The sequence below is a fragment of the Corvus moneduloides genome, chromosome W (assembly GCF_009650955.1).
Source record: "Corvus moneduloides isolate bCorMon1 chromosome W, bCorMon1.pri, whole genome shotgun sequence".
In the NCBI taxonomy this organism is placed as follows: domain Eukaryota; kingdom Metazoa; phylum Chordata; class Aves; order Passeriformes; family Corvidae; genus Corvus; species Corvus moneduloides.
Genome location: NC_045510.1, coordinates 832,608 through 850,857, shown reverse-complemented (window position 1 = coordinate 850,857; position 18,250 = coordinate 832,608). Strand labels below are relative to the sequence as shown.

Here is an 18,250-nt window from a genome sequence, read left to right as displayed (position 1 = left end):
AAACCTCCCCTGGTGCAGCTTTGAACCATTCCCACACATCCTGTCAGTGGATACCAGGGAGAAGAGATCAGCACCTCCCTCTCCACTTCCCCTCCTCAGGAAGCTGTATGTAGAGAACAATGAGGTCACCCCTCAGCCTCCTTCCCTCCAAACTAGACAAACCCAGTGTCCTCAGCTGTTCCTCATAGGACATTCATTCCAACTCCTTCACCAGCTTGGTTGCCCTTCTCTAGATGCATTCAAGGACCTTCACATCCTTTTTAAATGGTGGGGCCCAGAATTACACACAGTACTTAAGGTGAGGCTGCTCCAATGCTAAATACAGCAGGATCATCATCCCTTTTGACTGGCTGGTTATGCTGTGCTTGATGCACCCCAGGATATGGTTTGCCCTCTTGGCTGCCAGGGTTCGCTGCTGACTCCAATTGAGCCTAATCTGTAAGGAAATCACAAAATGCAGCATTGTGTTTGGATTTGTCCATGGTTCTTACTGAAGATACAAGTCTTTAGCTTCAGCAGAATTTTCTATGCATTGAAAAGTTAGTAATTGTAAATCTTATAGTGATGGTTTTAAAAGTAAAAAATGAGTTAAAGCTATGGTGCTAGAGGTTTATTTTCAAGTTGTTGCTCTTACTTTGTCCCTGGTGCCTCTTAAAATCTTCTTTCATTATTCCTCTTCCCTGCTCTTTCTATTAGGAAATTATATTTTGTATTTAATATTTATTCCTTAACATTAAGCCTCCACATGGGGGAGGGAGGAGAGAATTCCATTCTTTCTTAAATAAATAAATAAACTTTGTGTATTTTCTTTAGGTCAGCAGTCTTATCTTGCATGTAGAAGAAGCTCATACGCTCCCAGTAAAACATTTTACTAATCCATATTGTAACATCTACCTGAACAGTGTCCAGGTAGCAAAAACACATATCAGGGAAGGGCAGAACCCTGTATGGTCAGAAGAATTTGTCTTTGAGTAAGTCTTAATCTTATTGAATTACTGAATTTCACTTGAAAGTTGCATTGCATTTAAGATTCTTTGCACTGTACTGTTTTGTATCTGCTTTTTAAAAATACTGTATGCATGGTTATACAGGATCCACAAATGGATGGATAGAATTTTATGTATGAATCTAAGTATCTTTGTTAATATGATTGTCTTTGGCTGGTCATAAGAACTCAGGATTGAAATAACTTTAGAATAAATTTAAATGTTGGCCAAGTATAGTATTAATTGAGGCTTTTTGTCTTTTCCCCCAGCGATCTTTCATCTGATATTAATAGATTTGAGATAAGTCTTAGTAACAAAACAAAGAAAAGTAAAGATCCAGATATATGTAAGTATTTTTATGTAAAGGATGCATATATATTGAAACAATGGATAGAGTTTGCATTGCTCTTGTCAAACATTGTCACAAGAGAATGAAGTATATTCTGTGACTATCATATAGCTGTATTGGTATGTTTTAGATGTCTGTTACTGATTTTACATTAATGTTTTTACAATAAGAACCTGCATGTTTTTTAGTAGTAAAATGCACAGTAATCCAATACTATATATCTGATGGCTTTTCTAGCTCTATTCCAGTATACCTATTGTGTTATACTGTGACCATGTTTACAAAAAAAAAGAAAAGCATTCAGAATTAATCTCCTTTCATAAAATGTTAAGTTTCATTAAGTTAATTTGTTTAATTTTTTTAAGCTCAACTGTGTGGAATTATTTGTCCTTCTCTGGCTTTTTTGTTGCTCCCAGTGAGAAAGAGGGAGAAACAGTAGTACTTTCCTCACTTGAAAATAAATTAAAAAACCCTCCAACTTGACAGTCTGCAGAACAAAATTTGCCTCAGTCCTTGTAGCATCTTGTTCTTCCCCCATTCTATCTCATCTATGTTCCCAAGAATGTACTTTCCTCCTGTTATTTACACAGCTTCTTCAGATGTTTTGTTTCTATTTTTCTATTCCAGAAAACTACTAACAAGATGGTAAGATTTATCAGCTTTCAAAAAACAAAACAAAACAAAAAATCCCAAACCCAACCCACCAAAATGAACCCTCCCCAAAAAATCCACATTTGAATTCTGAGCCATAAAATGTGATTTTTTGGCTTTCAAGGTATTTTGTTTCCCACCATAATTCTTGTAACTTCATCCCTTTGCTTTCTCTCTGTTGCTTGCAGAGCAGACACCCTCTCACCCAACAGTTGTTCCAAGTACTTTTCTGTTGTGTTCAGACCTGTCCCAAAGCCTAGCACAGTCCTGATAATCTGTTGCTGTTGGTTTTGATTTGCATGGTATTGTGTTACTGGCCTGTTATGTTTGCCTCTGTGTCAATTTATTTCTCTTTTTTTCCTCTCAAAGAAGAGATTTGTAGGGAAACTTTGACCAAAGTAGAAGAATTACTTTGAAGACTGAATGCTCTTGCCAAACCTAATTAAATTTCAAAACTGTTGCCCTTTCCTTTAACTACAAAATTTTCTGCATAGCAGAAGGAGAAAAAAGATGTATTTCATTTGACGGACAAAAGGACTTTCTGATTGTAGTTGTGACCTTGTTATTGCATGGTTCTATGCATTTGAGCTTTATCTTGGCCAAAGCTTTGGTTAGTAAAAGACCCTTTCAAAGGATAATTCATGAATGGGAGACTTCGGTAACTTTTTGTAGTTTCCTTCTCTCTGTCCAGATTAAGGAGATTGTGCTGCTTTTAGATGTATCCAACTGGTGGAAGGTTTTAGATCCTTTTCTTACCTAGGTCAAGAGGATTTGCAATGTTTTTTGATCATGGTTAGGTAGACTCTTAGAGCATAACCTAACAGTCCTTTCATTTTGGGATAAGAATTAGACCATATCAACTTGAATTAACAAGCATCTCTGCTTACATCCCCATCCCTATTAAATATTTGAAGTATATGGGGAGAAAAACTGAGCTAAAAGAGACCATATCAAACTTGCCTGTGTGCAATGTTGCCTAAACCTCCAAAAGCAAGAAAATGGGTTGATTACCTTTCTGAACATTTGTCCTTTGTAGCCACAGTTTTTAAAAGTGGATTACTCTGAATTAGGAGTAATGTGAGGGCTATATTTTTTCAATATTTGTGGTGAGTTGACCTTGTCCGGCTACCAGGTACCCACCAAGCAGCTCTCTCACTCCCCCTCTGTTACAGCGGGGATACTGTAACACGATGCACCAAACCAGGAGGCCGTGGAAAAGAAATATATATATATATAGACAGATTCTTGGTTGATGTTTCAGAGATGTTTATTTCTCCAGCCGCATGGCCAGACCTCTGCCGAGGAACTCTCACAATCCGGACCCGAGGGTCCTTGCCCGCGCAGGGAAACACAGAACAACCAATCAGAAACGAGGCTGACCAGGGGCTAGGGAAACCCCGTCTCTGTCCCCTCAGGGCCCCTCTCCCAGGGCTACATGGCAGGGGGGGGGAGACCCCGACACCCCTCCTCAGGGAGACAGGAGAAAATAAGATGAAAAACTCATGGGTCAAGATAAAGGTAGTTTAACAAAGAAAAGCAAAGGCTGCACATGGAAGCAAAGAAAAAGATTTATTCTCTACTTCCCATCAGTAAGTCATGTCCAGCCACTTGCTGAGAAGTAGGGCCTCAGTATGCATAGTGGTTGCTTTGGAAGACAAATGCCTTAATAATGAATGCCCCCCTCCTTTTTCTTAGCTTAGTATTCTTCTTAGTATTGCTGAGCACAACACCATGTGTTATGGGATATCCCTTTGGTCAGGTTGGGTCAGCTGTCCTGGCTATGTCATAGAATCATAAAATGGCTTGGCTTGGGACTTTAAAGATCATCTAGTTCCAACCTGCTGCCATGGGCAGGGGCACCTTCTGCTAGACCAGATTGCTCCAAGCCCCATCCAACCTGACCTTGAACACTTGCAGGGATGGAGCAGCCACAGCTTCTCTGGGTAACCTGTTCCAGTGCCTCACCACCCTCACAGTAAAGAATTTTTTCCCCAATATCTAATCCAAACCCACTCTTTTTCAGTTTAAAGCTATTACCCCTTGTCCTATCACTACACTTCCTGATAAAGTCCCTCCTCATTATTCCTGTAGGCTCCCTTTAGGTACTGGAAGGATGCTATAAGGTCTTTACAGAGCCTTCTCTAGGTTAAACAACCCCAACTCTCTCAACCTTTCCTCGTAGAGTAGCTGCTCCAGCGCCCTGATCATCTTGGTGGCCCTCCTCTGGACCTGCTCAAGCAGGTCCACTTCCTTCTTATGCTTGGGGCCCCAGAGCTGAACACAGTACTTAGTGTGGAGTCTCATGAGAGCAGAGTGGGAGAATCATCTCCCTCACCTGCTGCCCACGCTGCTTTTGGTGCAGCCCAGGATACAGTTGGCTTTCTGGGCTGCAAGCACACATTGCTTGTCTCTCCTTTCAGCCAATTTGTATTTGCAGTAGTGCCATAGCTTGGTTTTGAAGTTGAGAATATGCAGCTGGCGGACAAAACATGTCATTGTGATACACATGTATCACTTCTGTGGCACTGGGAAATAAGCCTACTATGGCAGGCTATATACTTGGCTCCTTCCCTCCCATATTCTTCACTAAATATGTGCTAAACGTTTTAAGTAGTGTATGTAAGCACTCTTGCATTGACATGGGTGGACTTAGAACAAGGGGGAGAAACTATGGAGCCTATCAGGTACTTGTTAAAGGTAGTAACAACATATTGTCTACCAACACTACATACCAAAAATAAGACATTTGCAGCCCCTTCTTTGAAGAACATAGTGTAAGAGGTTCAAGTCCTTAACAGCTCCTCACTGCCTTGTAAATGGATTGTGCTAACATATGAATGAGCTGTGGGTGGGAAAGCCAGCATTTAATATGTCCATTATTGAGCAATTTATTCTTTGTCAAGATTTAGATAAGCTTTTATTCTGATTCAGTAACTGTAAATGGTTTTAGGGGGTTTGGTTGGCTCTGGTTGGGTTCAACAAAGGCTTCACAAAGGCTTCACTGTAAACTTAAGTTCATTTCCATTCTGAAAAAAACCATAAGTTTAAACCACTTTAAGTTTGATTTCCAGATTATAATTATTAATCATCAAAATATAAACTTGTTACTAAATATTAATCCCTAAGCTTTATTTGCAAATAAACCATTAAGAAACCTCAGTTTTACCTTTTATTTTTGCTAACGTTCATCACGTAAAACATTCTTGGTTCAAGGTTGTTGTATATAGTTTTTGACTGTGCTTGCAAAGAATGGATCAACTTGTGGGGTTTTTTCTGTATATTTGTTATTCTATCATAATGTGCTAGACTGCAAAGTTTAAACATCCTTAAATTCTTAACTAATGGCAGTCTCTTATTGAACATAGCCTAAATAGTTCAATATACTTTTCAAAGTAGCAGAAAGTGTTCCTTTAAAGTTTTTTAATATAAATTATAACAAGTATTCTGCAGTCCATATGTTGCTATTTCTGTTTCAATCTTTTAAGATCAAAATAAGATTATAATATTTATATGATCACTAGGAAGTGCTACTGTATAGCCATGGGAAAAATTAAATCATCAGGTTATTCTGAATCCTGTATCTCACTGTTCCTGTCAATGAGATACATGCCTTATATGCACAAGCAAAACAAGAAGAAAGCATGTTGCTCAGTTGAGGACATGAGAGCTTTGCTCAGAAGAAATATTTTGGGAAATTCAATTGATTATCTGGTGTAAAGACAGTCCAGTCCCCACGTGATAAGTAGCAGATGATGGTGAATTGGTTTATCCATTACCTGACTTAAATGTGTTATCTTATCAATTCATCAACTCCAAAGAATATGAGATATTAAATCTATATTAGAAATATGATGTCATTCTGTTCCATTATCTGATTATGCAAATAATGTCCCAACATACTGCTGAATTGGGACAGTGGAAAGTCTGCTAGAACTGTTCATAGGCTTTGTAGAAAAGTGAAAAAGAAGTGTGTGGTAGTGTTTTTGATTGTTTTGATTTTGGGGGGGATGGTTGGGGTTTTTTTGTTTGGGGAGTTGTTTTGTTTAAATGTGAAGAACTTGATTAAAAGTAGATTTTATCAAGAGATGCAGAAAAAGAGTGTTTGCTTGGAAGTTCCAGACAGTCTGTTCAGGAGTGCACGTGCTTAATTTGGAATGGTCAGTGGTCTGACTGCTGCAGCTTACTAGTCAGCTGTCAGACCAGACTTTCAATTATGGTTGAATAGGCTGGTGCAGGTCATTACTTAGCAATTTTAAGGTACCAACACCACCAAAAAAAGTGAATTAAAGTTTTTGTCATATGTGGTTGACTTGTCATTATTTGGGCAGTAACCTGCCTGGGAAGGACTTTTTTATATGTTTTGCATAAAATGTTACAGCCTTAAACTTGGGAGTTTCAAAGTATTAAAGAAATACATCTGACAACAATTGGGAAAGATGTAGTAAAGCTAAAAATAAATACTAAAAATGGTAACAAAGACGTTCAAGAGCAGACCTGATAAAAGTATGAGCCCAGGGCTTCAAAAGAGCACAGTGAATTCTAATCATTTTACCTGTTTTAATTTTCTGATTGCTGCCTAGGTTTGATAGGTAGCTGAGGGAACAGAGGGGCTTTTTCCCCTATTTGGGCATTAAAAAGAAAACTTTTTTAATATCTCTGGGTATACATTATTTACAGCATGCTTTATATTTCAACTTCAGTTTTCAGGAGTCTGTTAAACCATCTAAGAGATAATCTGTCCATATATTTGATGACACAAATTTTGATCATTTTCATTAATACTCTTTTGCTGAAGCAAGGTGATGTGCTGAAAAAAAATCTTTTTTTTTTATTCAATGCTAGTACTGTTTTGCTGGAGATAACTTATTTAACAATGCTTTTTTCTTAAAGTGTTTATGCGTTGCCAATTAAGCCGATTACAAAAAGGACATGCAACAGATGAGTGGTTTCAACTCAGTTCCCATATACCACTGAAAGGTATTGAGCCAGGATCTTTGCGTGTTCGAGCACGATATTCTATGGAGAAGATCATGCCAGAAGAGGAGTACAGTGAGTTTAAAGAGGTATTGTTTCCTCATTTTTTCTGTCAAAATTCACTTTCTCTGTTGTTTGAGAGAAATTTCAATAACACTTACAGTTGTATTTGTGGCGACTGTTATTTTAGCACAAATTTCTGAACATTGTTTTGGTTTTCTTTCAGCTCATACTCCAGAAAGAGATGCATGTAGTCTATGCCTTATCACATGTTTGTGGCCAGGATAGAACACTGTTGGCTGGCATTTTATTGAAGATTTTTCTTCATGAAAAGCTTGAGTCACTATTGTTGCGAACACTAAATGACAGAGAAATAAGCATGGAAGGTACTGTACTAATTACACTAACATTAGCTGAAACTCTGGGGAGGGAATGACTCCCATGTCTTCATTTCTGTCTCCTCCCTTAATTGCATCATATATCAAACGGAGAACACAGCTTATTTTTCCCCTCTGCTTTTTGTTGTCTCATTTTCCCAACTTTACACTTTATTTTTTTCAGATGAAGCTACTACTTTGTTTCGTGCCACCACTTTAGCAAGTACACTTATGGAGCAATATATGAAAGCCACAGCAACACGTTTTGTTCACCATGCACTAAAAGACAGTATATTAAAGATAATGGAGAGCAAGCAGTCCTGTGAGGTGATAACTTGAACTATGGGTTTTTTTAATTTTGATTTGTTGAAATGATGATCTGCTGGTTATTTGCTTTAGAAGCATTTATTAATCCTTCAGAAATAATTTCAGTACTGGAACTGAACTGATTATGATGTCTTTTTCTAAATGTTAGCTTGAACAATGTTCATAGCATCGCTTTTAAATAAGCTTTTAAACTCAAATTTCTTTAAATTATGTATTTATTCTTTAGCAGTTGTATGTTCTGTTGTAGTAGTTACTGAATGGCCTACCCTAAATAACTTTTTTTAAGCTCCAGATATACTCGAAGTCAATGTCTGAACTTAGTTTCATTTTTAAACTCCCTTACATTAACTGCTTGTGTTAGATCCTATCTTTATTTCTAAAACAACCCTCCTAACTTCTGTTTAACTTGAACTTAATTATGGAAAGGGGAGGGCTGTGTCCTCAGAATACTGGATTAAAAGATGAAAATATACAGAGTTAGAAAAAGGTGGGTACTTATGGATAGTGTTAAATGTCTGTGCTGTTAAAAGCATAGTGCACTAGAACTTAAGAACTTTGCTTTTTCACATTAGTTTTCTGGCTAGCTCCTGAAACAGATTTGTAAGTTCTGTACAAGTACGAGATTTGTACAGCAGTAGAATATTTATTTTGAAATAGTATTCAATGTGTAATATCAAATTATATATGTAGTTCTATTCAAGAGACAAAACTTATGTCTTTTTCCTTGTTGGTTTTAGTTAAATCCTTCGAAGTTAGAAAAAAATGAAGATGTAAACACTAATTTGGCACATCTACTCAGTATACTTTCAGAATTGGTAGAGAAAATATTCATGGCTGCAGAGATACTGCCTCCGTAAGTTTTCACTCTTCTGTTCGAACTTGTAGTTGGAAATTCCTGTTTGTGGTTTACATTGTACCATAAAATGATGTTTTATTGGTTTATCTTATACTAATCAGTACTAAGACTAAATTCTTTAGGGCTGTGTTGTGGGTTAGGTTTCTCAGGGAATTTCTTCCCATCTGTCATCTGTAAAAGACCCTGGGAGAAGAAGGGAGCGGCACCTGGGGGATGAATAGAACGGGATTGAGTTAACAAAAGAGTGGCTGATGACCCTGGCATTCCAGTGAAGCCTTTAGGAAGTTTTGCCTGGGGGGCGGACTCTCCCACTGGGGGATTTTATTTAGGAATTTCGGCATAGAATTGCTGTGAGAGGTGTTGGGGCTGGCCTGAGACTTGCTGGGGGGTGGGGGCTACCTGCCTTCCTTCCGGTGTGGGATCAGAGAGAGTGGTCGCATGCTGCGGGAGTTGTGCATTTGGCTAAGGGACTTTTGCTACGCTGCGATTTGGACTACGACCGAATCTGCCTGTTTTTCCCTGCTTCTGCCAGCTGCTACTTGGCAGTGCTGAGATCGAACACTGACTGTGAGTTTGCAAAAGGAGTAATTTCCTTCCTTCCTTCCTGGCGCCAGCTGGAGGAAGCGTTGCACCCTTTTTCTGCCTTGACAGAGCCCGCTAGCACCCCCTGCCGGCTGCAAGTGAATCACTGCAGCTTTTGCCTCACTGGCGCTGCCACCGCCCCCTGCTGGTTGTCATCGTAACTACACCAAAGGGATCCCTAGTGCTTGGTGGGTGGGAAACTTCTGTTATTGTGTTGTTGTTTGGTCTCTTCTTGTTTTTTAAATTATATATAGTCTAGTAAAGAACTGTTATTTCTTTTCCTCCTTTTTTTTTTGCCTGAAAGCCCTATAAGTTTTGGAGTTATAATAAATTGGAGGATGGGGTCTTCTTTTCCATTCTAGGAAGGTTTCCGCCTTCCTTGGCAGACATTTGTCTTTTAAACCAAGACAGGCTGTTACATGTACAGTGAAAAAAAAACAACCATGAATTGTGGTTTTTTGCAAATGTGGTGGGTGTACCTTGGCTGGATGTCAGGTACCCACCAAGCCACTCTATGATTCCTCTTCCTTAGTTGGACAGGGGAGAGAAAACATAACGAAAGATTGAGATAAGGACCGTTGAGAGATCACTCACCAATTACTGTCACCGGCAAAACCGACTCCAAGGGGTCAGGGAAAAAGAAAAAAAATAAAATATTGATATATTGTTTCTACAAAGAGCTAGATGACAGTACTAGTTAGCAGACAATTGTATATATTTAAGTCAGTTGCCAATTCTTTCTGGTCCTCCTACTCTGAAAAAGAGATGGACTTATTAAAAGTATTAACACTATAAATGGGTGGCAGTAGAATTACACCCTGCTTTGATTACTTCTATTAGGGAAATGCACAGGTTATTTTTTTCTTTTTTTTAAAAAAGGTAAAATAACTTCTTTAGTCTGAGACCATGGAATAAAAAGTGTTTAGTGATAACAGTTTTCTTTCACTTTTTTATCGTTAGCTTTTAATATAAACAATGATAAATTTTGCATTGTGCACTGGTTTTGTCTGGGATGGAATTAGTTTTCTTCATAGTAGCTGGAATGGTGCTGTGTTTTGGATTTGTGACTGAAATAGCACTGTTAACATGCTCGTATTTTGGCTACTGTTAAACAGTATTTTCAGTGTAGAGGTTTCCTTTTTTTTTTTTATTCAGCTGCTGCCTGCTGTCCCTTCCACCTCTGAAAAAAGGTGAGTAGGGAGGGCATGCAAGCAGGAAAGCTGACCCAACTGACCAAAGGGATATTTCCCAAGTAACTCATGCATGATGAGGCCCTGTTTTACTGGAAGTGGCTGGACATCTGCCTGCTAATGGGAAGTCATGAATGAATTCCTTATTTTGTTTTGCTTGTGTACACAACTTCACCTATTAAACTGTCTTTATGATGGTCTATGAGTTTTTCTTGATTTTGCCCTTCAGATTCTCTTCCCTATGCTGCTCAGGAGGAGTGAACAGGCAACTTGGTGGGGGCTTAGATGCTGGCTGGAGTCAACCCATGACAATCATTTCTGGAGCCCGATGTGGGGCTTGAGAGGTTCTAGATAACAGATTTGATCTGAGCATGCTAGACTACATTTGTAGTTCTTAAAACTGTTTAGTTATTACTTGGCAAGTTGTTACTTGCTCTTGCTGGTCACAATGTTGCCTTTTTTCCTTGATACTGGTTTATTTGTTACATCATCTGCTTCATGACATGCTCTATCTCTTGCTCTGCCTCAAACTCTAGTGCTTGTTAATAGCTGCTTTTGAAGTTTGCTGTGTTGTTTATCACTTTGTTGTTGTACTAGTTTGAAAACAAACCAGTGGGAGGCGCCATGTCAGAATAACAATTTAATGGGGAAATTAAAGAAAATGAAAAAAAAATAAGAGAACACTGATTCAAACTGACAGAGTCAAGATACAACCTGACTCCCTGTTGTAGCAGTCTGGTAGAATGTTGGCTGCAGTCCTCTGAAGTGGTGATCCTGTAGAAAAGGGTCTGCTCTTCCTCAGGAGGTCCAGTGGTGGCTATGTAGCTCCTGTCCTCTGGAAATCCAGTGGAAGGGTTGTCTCTGGTGTTCAGCATCTCAGATTATATCCACGATGGGATGCTTGGTTCCTCCCTCTGGGTGGAGCATCTCACAATGGGGTAATGAGTCATGAGTCCAAGTGTTGATTAGGCTCATTAACAGAAGATAGTCCGGAGGGAGTTATCTCTGAGTCATGTGGCAGGACAATGATGGGCCATTAACAGAAAGATAGTCTGGGGGGAGGAGGCAAGGAAACACTGCCCCCACCTGATTTCAACAGCTCATGAGGATGGTAATGGAATACACTGCAACCCAGGACAATTGTGCTTGTGTCTGGGAGAGCTATGGTAAAAGCACTGGCCTCAAGCCTAATCTGTTGTTTGTGCCATGCATTGCTATTGTCCCAGTACTCTGGAAAACAACTCTGAGGCAATTAACAATTGCACCTTTTTCCTCTTATCTGGGAGCCATTTTGTGGGGGAAATGAAGAATGGCACCTTCTTTTCTCCTCGGTGGTAGATGCTTCCTGCCTTGTTACGATGACTCTGGTTTCTGGAATATCCTTGTGTAACCTGAATGCTTATATTGGTATGTATTGTGAAGAGAATTCTGGCTTTTCAAAAAGGTAGTCAGCTAATTTGAAATGCCACACAGGGATGTGCTCTGAGGCACATAGGTCATGGGTGGCAAGGTGTATAGAACTTGGGCAGGTACCTAGAGTGTTCCCCCCTACAATGACATAGGACTTGAAACCTGAACAAGAAGGGAATGCTATTGAAGCAACAGAACACTTGATAAAATTATGCCTTGTCTATATCAGACACAACTTCTAGCACTGTGCTGGGGCCTGGTCTACCCCTACTGAACCTATGTTAAGCACTTGAAGGGCTCAAGAGGGTCTCTGGATGTTAGAACATACAAACAGACACTGTAGCTAAGCCAGAGATCTAACTCTCAACTATAACAGTTGTTCCTATAGTCAAGAAAAAACATTGGAAGCAGAGGTCCACTTGTCTAGTAAGGGAGGAACAAACTTCTCCTGAGGGGAGAGCCGGAAGAAGAATCAGAAGAGGCAGCCTGTTCTGCAGCAGAGTAGTCACAAGAACAGGAGAGGGAAGAGACTGAAATCATAAATGAATCAGAAATCACATGGTTTCTATCCTTGAGTGAACTGAGAGATATGTGGAAAGATTATGGTCACCAGCCAGATGAGCAAATTATGACCTAGTTGCTCCAATGCTGGAATATTGGGTCCAACAATCAGGAATTATAGAAGGTAGACAAGACCAGCAACTGGGATCGCTAGCAAGGGACCATGAAATCAACAAAGGGACAGAAAGATGGGCAGCAATCCACAGCCTCTGGAAGTGGCTCCTGTCAAGTGTGAAGACAAGGTATTCCCTCAAAGAAAGTCTTGTAAACTACTGAGGCAAGTGGACCATGTTTGAGGAGGGTATTCGGTATCTGAGGAATTTAGTGATGGTGGTGACCTACAGCAATCTGAACAATAAGCAGGCCTCCAAAGATCTGGATGAAGTCCTGTATTTCCAGTCCATGTGGCAGAAGCTTGTATGGAACACACCAATGTTGTGCACCAGCACCCTGGTGATAATAGACAGACATCGATGCACCAACTGTGGAAAAATTGATCTGCCAGCTCTGGTGCTCTTAAGAGAATATCCCTTTCTCCTTACCCTTACAGTTTGGTGTCTCGGCTATCAAGAGTGCCATATGAAATCAGCTTTTCTCTGCTCAAGGGAAAGGGAAACTGTGGGTCCACACTATATGCCACCCTGTGATTCTAGCTCTGCAACCACAGGGAAGACATGAACTGGGGCATTGCACCTACCTCAAACCTAGACCATATATGTGAATTGCAAGGAAAAGCACCAGCCAGAAAAGCTCCATTCAGAAATGATTACTGCTCCAGTTGCTGTTGAGCAATTCCCCAGACAGAGTAGAAGGGTTGATCCTCCTTCTGATCCTAATGAAGGGACTTCTGGTCCTAATGAAGGGACTTCTGGTTTACAATTACAGGAGTTGGGTAATGAATGCTCCAACCAAGAAGAGAGGGGTCAAGCAGAGGAAAGGGTCAACTGGTTTTATTGGACTGTGTGGATTCGATGACCTGGCACATCAGACCCATGAGAGTATAAGGTTTTGGTGGACATGGGTACACAGTGTACCCTAATGCCATTAGGGTCCAAGGGGATGAAACCCATCTGGATTTCTAGAATAACAAGGGGATCCCAACAATTTGTGTTTGAAGCTGTGGTGAGCCTCACAGGGAATAAGTGACTGAAGTATCCTATTGTGACTGACCTGGAGAGTCCATGTATCCTTGGTACAGACTATTTCAGGAGAGGATATTTCAAAGATCTAAAAGGGTAGTGGTGGGCCTATTACCGCAGGCCTGGTTCCTACGGTATATCACCGTGTCCCGCAGCCATAGGGAGGAGGAGGAGGAGAAGATCCAGCAGGCAGGAATTGTGCAGCAAGATTGATTGATTTAATTATTTTACAAACTCTTTTATAGACTTTTTTCTTCATAGTCTAATTGGACAAAGGACCAGCCACCCCTTGGGGGTGATTGGCTAAAATCTTAAAACATCCATTATCAAACTATTTTTCTACTATACCATAAACAAGACTTTTCAAGGTTGCAGGTGGCTTGGTTGTTTACATTCCCTGCTACCTCTTCTGTGAGAGAGAAAAGTCTCTCACGGACTTAGAAAATAGCAAGAAAATCCTCACTAACAGCATTTTTGTACCTACAGTGGGCCTTTGGTGTAGCTGCTGTGGATGCAAAGAAGGTTAAACTGTGGATACAAAAATGCTGCTAGCACGGATTTTCTTGCTATTTTCTAAGTCCGTGAGAGACTTTTTCTCTCTCACAGAGATAGTAGCAGAGTTCTGTAAACAACCAAACACCTGCAACCTTGAGAAGTCTTGTTTATAGTACAGTAGAAAAATATTTTGACAATAGTTGTTTTAGGATTCTAGCCTATCACCCCCAAGGGGTGGCTGATCTTTGTCCAATTAGACTATGAAGAAAAAAGTCTATAAAAGAGTTTGTAAAATAATTCAATAAATCAATCTTGCTGCACAATTCCTGCCTGCTAGATCTTCTCTCCTCCTCCCTATGGCTGCAGGACATGGTGATATACCCTAGGGCATTTTTTAATGTTAAACAGCTGTCTACTTTGCCCAGCCACTTGCAGGACCTTCTGTTATGGGTTTTCTCTGTGTTGAAGAGCAGCAGGTGCAGACTGCTACCATGATATTGAGCTAGTGGCAATATTGCACCAACCAAGACTCTGTGGTTCCCCTTCATAAGCTGATTCATCAATTGGAGAGCCAAGGATTAATCAGTAAGACTCAATCACTCTTGAATAGTTCCATATGGCCTGCAAAAGTTTGGCGGAGGGTGGAGACTAACAGTGGACTATCATGGCCTGAATGAAGTCATGCCATGGTTTAGTGCTGCCATACTGGACATGGAGGAACTCCAGTATGAGCTGAAGTGTCTGGTCTGTGGATAAGTGTATGATAGAACAGGTATGCCTCCAAAGGGACTGCAGCCCATGGAGAATCCATGCTGGAGCAGGGGCAAGGCATGGAGTTCATTGTGATGCAAAACTCTATAGCCTGGTCCAAAAGGACCAGGGGTGGAGATTGTAATGGATATGTGATTAAACTGTTGTAACCCATGATTTGAGTTGCATGCTAGAAGTAGTACTATAAATGGGACCACCTGAAGTAGTGGTGGATGAGCTTTGCAAACAGCAGTGCAAGTGCAGCAGTGACACAATCTGAGCTGCCTTTGGTGCCAAATGACTCCACACAACGCACCACTTCTGTTCCAAGTGACCACCATAAACAGAGGCCAGGTTACAGACAAAGTGAACTGAATGGACATTTTATGGACACTTTGGGTGGGGGGCTATAGACTAAGGAAATGATATCTGTATGCATACTAAAGGATGGGGAGGAGGGGTGGTGGTTAATGAAGATGTACTGGATAGTGTACGACCCAAGCATATTATGCAAATGGCATGGAAAAAAAGAGATGGAGATTATTTTCTTTATAGCAGCCTGAATGGTGTTCTCTTTTGGATTTGTGACTAACAAAACTGTGTTGATAACACATCCATGTTTTGGCTGGACAGTGCTTGCACAGTGTTGAGGGTTGTATTTTCTCTCTCCATTCTGCCCTACCCCCAGCAAGCAGGCTGGAGATGGGTAAGAAGTTGGGAGGGGAAACAGCTGGGATGGCTGACCCCAACTGACCAAATGGATATTCCATATGATATGAAGTTCTGCTTGGCAATAAAGCTGCAGAGAAAGAAGGATGAAGGAGACACATTTTGGAGTTACTGCATTTGTCTTCCCAAGTAACCATTATGTACGATGGAGCCCTGCTTTACTGCAGATGGCTGAACACCTGCCTGCCAATGGGAAGTAGTGAATTAATTTATTTTGCTTTCCTTGCATGCACAGCTTTTACTTTGCCTATTAAACTGTCTTTATGTCAGCTCGTGAGTTTTTCTTGCTTTTGCCCTTCTGTACATTTGAAGATGGAACCAAGTTGGGTGGAACTGTTGATGTGCTTGAGGGTAGGAAGGCTCTGCAGAGGGATCCGGACAGGCTGGATAGATGGGCTGAGGCCAACTGTATGAGATTTAACAAGTCCAAGTGCCAGGTCCTGCACTTGGGTCGCAACAACCCCAAGCAGTGCTACAGGCTTGGAGTGGCTGGAAAGCTTCCCAGTGGAAAAGGACCTGGGGGTGCTGGTTGACAGCCAGCTGAACATGAGCCAGCATGTGCCCAGGTGGCCAAGAATGCCAATGGCATCCTGGCTTGTAGCAAAAATAGTGTGGCCAGCAGGACCAGGGAAGTGATTGTTCCTCTTGTACTTGGCACTGGTAAGGCCACACCTTGAATCATGGGGTCCATTTTTGGCCCCTCACTACAAGAAAGACATTGAGGTGCTGGAGCATGTCCAGAGGAGGGCAACAGAGCCGAGGAAGAGGCTGGAGAATAAGTCCTATGAGGAATGGCTGAGGGAGCTCGAGTTGTTTAGCCTGGAGAAAAGGAGGCTCAGGAGAGACCTTATCACTCTCTACAACTACCTGAAAGGTGGTTGTAGCCAGGTGGGGGTCGGTCTCTTCTCAAGTAGCAAGTGATGAGAGGAAATGGCCTCAAGTTGTGACAGTGGAGATTTAGATTGGATATTAGGAAAAATTTCTTCACTGAAAGGGTTGTAAAGCATCGGAACAGGCTGCCCAAGGAAGTGGTGGAATCACCATCCCTAGAGGTATTTAAAGGCATGTAGATGTGTCACTTAAGGATGTGGTTTAATGGTGGACTTGGCAGTGTTAGGTTACTGGTTGGACTTGATCTTGGAGTTCTTTTCTAACCTAAATGATTCTGTGATTTTTTTATTTTTTTCCCTATTCTGCTGAGGGGAAGTGATCATGTGACTGAGTGGGGGCTTAGCTGCTGGCCATGGTCAACCCACCGCAGAACAGCACAGAAAGTTCTTTTGTGTCAGTGATAGCAAGGTTAGTTTTAAAAGCTTCATCCTGTTAAGTATATAGTGCATCTCAACATTTTCTGAAATAAACCAGAGGGCTCCTGTTTTTTTAATAGGAGAGGACTATTGCGTAACTATTTTTAAACACCTGACCTCTAGTGATGGATGCACAAATTATTATTCATTCAGGTAAAAAGTGGAAAAAAAGAAATCAAGGAAAAAAGCCACCAAACCAAACCTTTTTTTTTAAAAAGGAAATGTTACCTAGGGAAATAGGAAAAAAGGTATTATAAAACATTTAATGCATACATGATTTATCAGAATTTTACCTTCACAAATAGAGTAGTGCATTAGTCAAGGACTTTATTTGCCATTTGTAAATGGGCTGTTATAGCAGATTTTAAATTAATTTACAGCTTATGTCTGAATTGGAGGAGATTGGACTAGATGCTTTCTGACCACCTATTTTTACTCATTAAAATTTTTAAATGAAATTATTCATTAGTTATTTTTTTTACAGGACGTTGAGATATATTTATGGATGCTTGCAGAAGTCTGTTCAAAACAAGTGGCCAGCTAATACCACAATGAGAACAAGAGTTGTTAGGTAAGTTACTTGTCATTTTATGCTGAAAATAATATTTTATTATCTTATTACTGTCATGCTTCAGTGTGCTTATCAATTTTTTCTTTTAGTGACAAAAGTTTTTAGTATTTATATAGATTAAAGGATATTTAATATTATTGTGGCACTGGGGCATGATATCTCAATTAAGGATCTGCTAGATTCTTAGTCATGTTGGAGACTTGCTAACAGTCTAGTATAGAGGTCAGTATAGCTATATTTAATAGCTTTGAATTTACTTGTATTTTGTTAATTTATTTAATCTAAGATCTTGGGGAAAAGTTCTCTCAAAGTGATAGCTAACCTTTTATATCCTCTAATGATTATGTTCCTGTCATGTCATCTGGGAGGACTGTGCCTTATCCAGGGACTCCTATGTAGTGTGTGTTAATTACTGGAAAAACCTTACACATGCTGAGATAAACATCCTTTAAAGTGCAGACATAACATGTTAAGGAAACTAATACCTTCTCAGAAAGGTGAGTGGACTGTCATTAGATTTCACTGAGGTACTTTCTGCATTGGAATATATAGTTTTCTGCATCAATGAAGGCTCCCTGTGCTGATTACTTGGAATCAGCATTAATTTTGGAAAATATGTACTTTTATGCTGTCCCAGTTTTGTTTTATTTCTCTGCTCCATCCCAATCATGTTGAAACATTCCAGAGCCTCTGTAAAAATGTTGCAGGCTACTGAACCTGACTCCTTTGAACTGGCACTGAGTACAAAAACTCCAGTCTGCATTCATAAATCAATTTAATAAATAGTTCTTCCTTTAACACTATCAGTTGCTAGTGCAGGTCAAAAAAACCTTTGACAAAAATGAGGTCTTGACACTTGTTCTAAATGTCACTGGGGATTTAAAGGTTTCAAAGCTACATCTCTTCTACATTTGCATTACCATTTTTTTGCAAACCTAGCTTTCTAGTAGACCAATATCTGGTACTGACCTGATTTGCTGAGGTTAATCTCCCATG

The 18,250-nt window shown here is 40.2% G+C and overlaps 1 protein-coding gene across 1 annotated transcript in view; it reads left to right on the top strand.

Moving 5' to 3' along the window:
* Positions 1-18,250, top strand: part of LOC116437453 (ras GTPase-activating protein 1-like) — a 124,030-nt gene that overhangs the window by 84,210 nt on the left and 21,570 nt on the right. Inside the window, exons 14-20 of the mRNA XM_032095098.1 lie at positions 814-971; positions 1,256-1,332; positions 6,877-7,049; positions 7,187-7,346; positions 7,522-7,664; positions 8,402-8,517; positions 17,168-17,254. Coding sequence (XP_031950989.1) covers positions 814-971; positions 1,256-1,332; positions 6,877-7,049; positions 7,187-7,346; positions 7,522-7,664; positions 8,402-8,517; positions 17,168-17,254 — 914 coding nt within the window. The remainder of the gene's footprint in view (positions 1-813; positions 972-1,255; positions 1,333-6,876; positions 7,050-7,186; positions 7,347-7,521; positions 7,665-8,401; positions 8,518-17,167; positions 17,255-18,250) is intronic.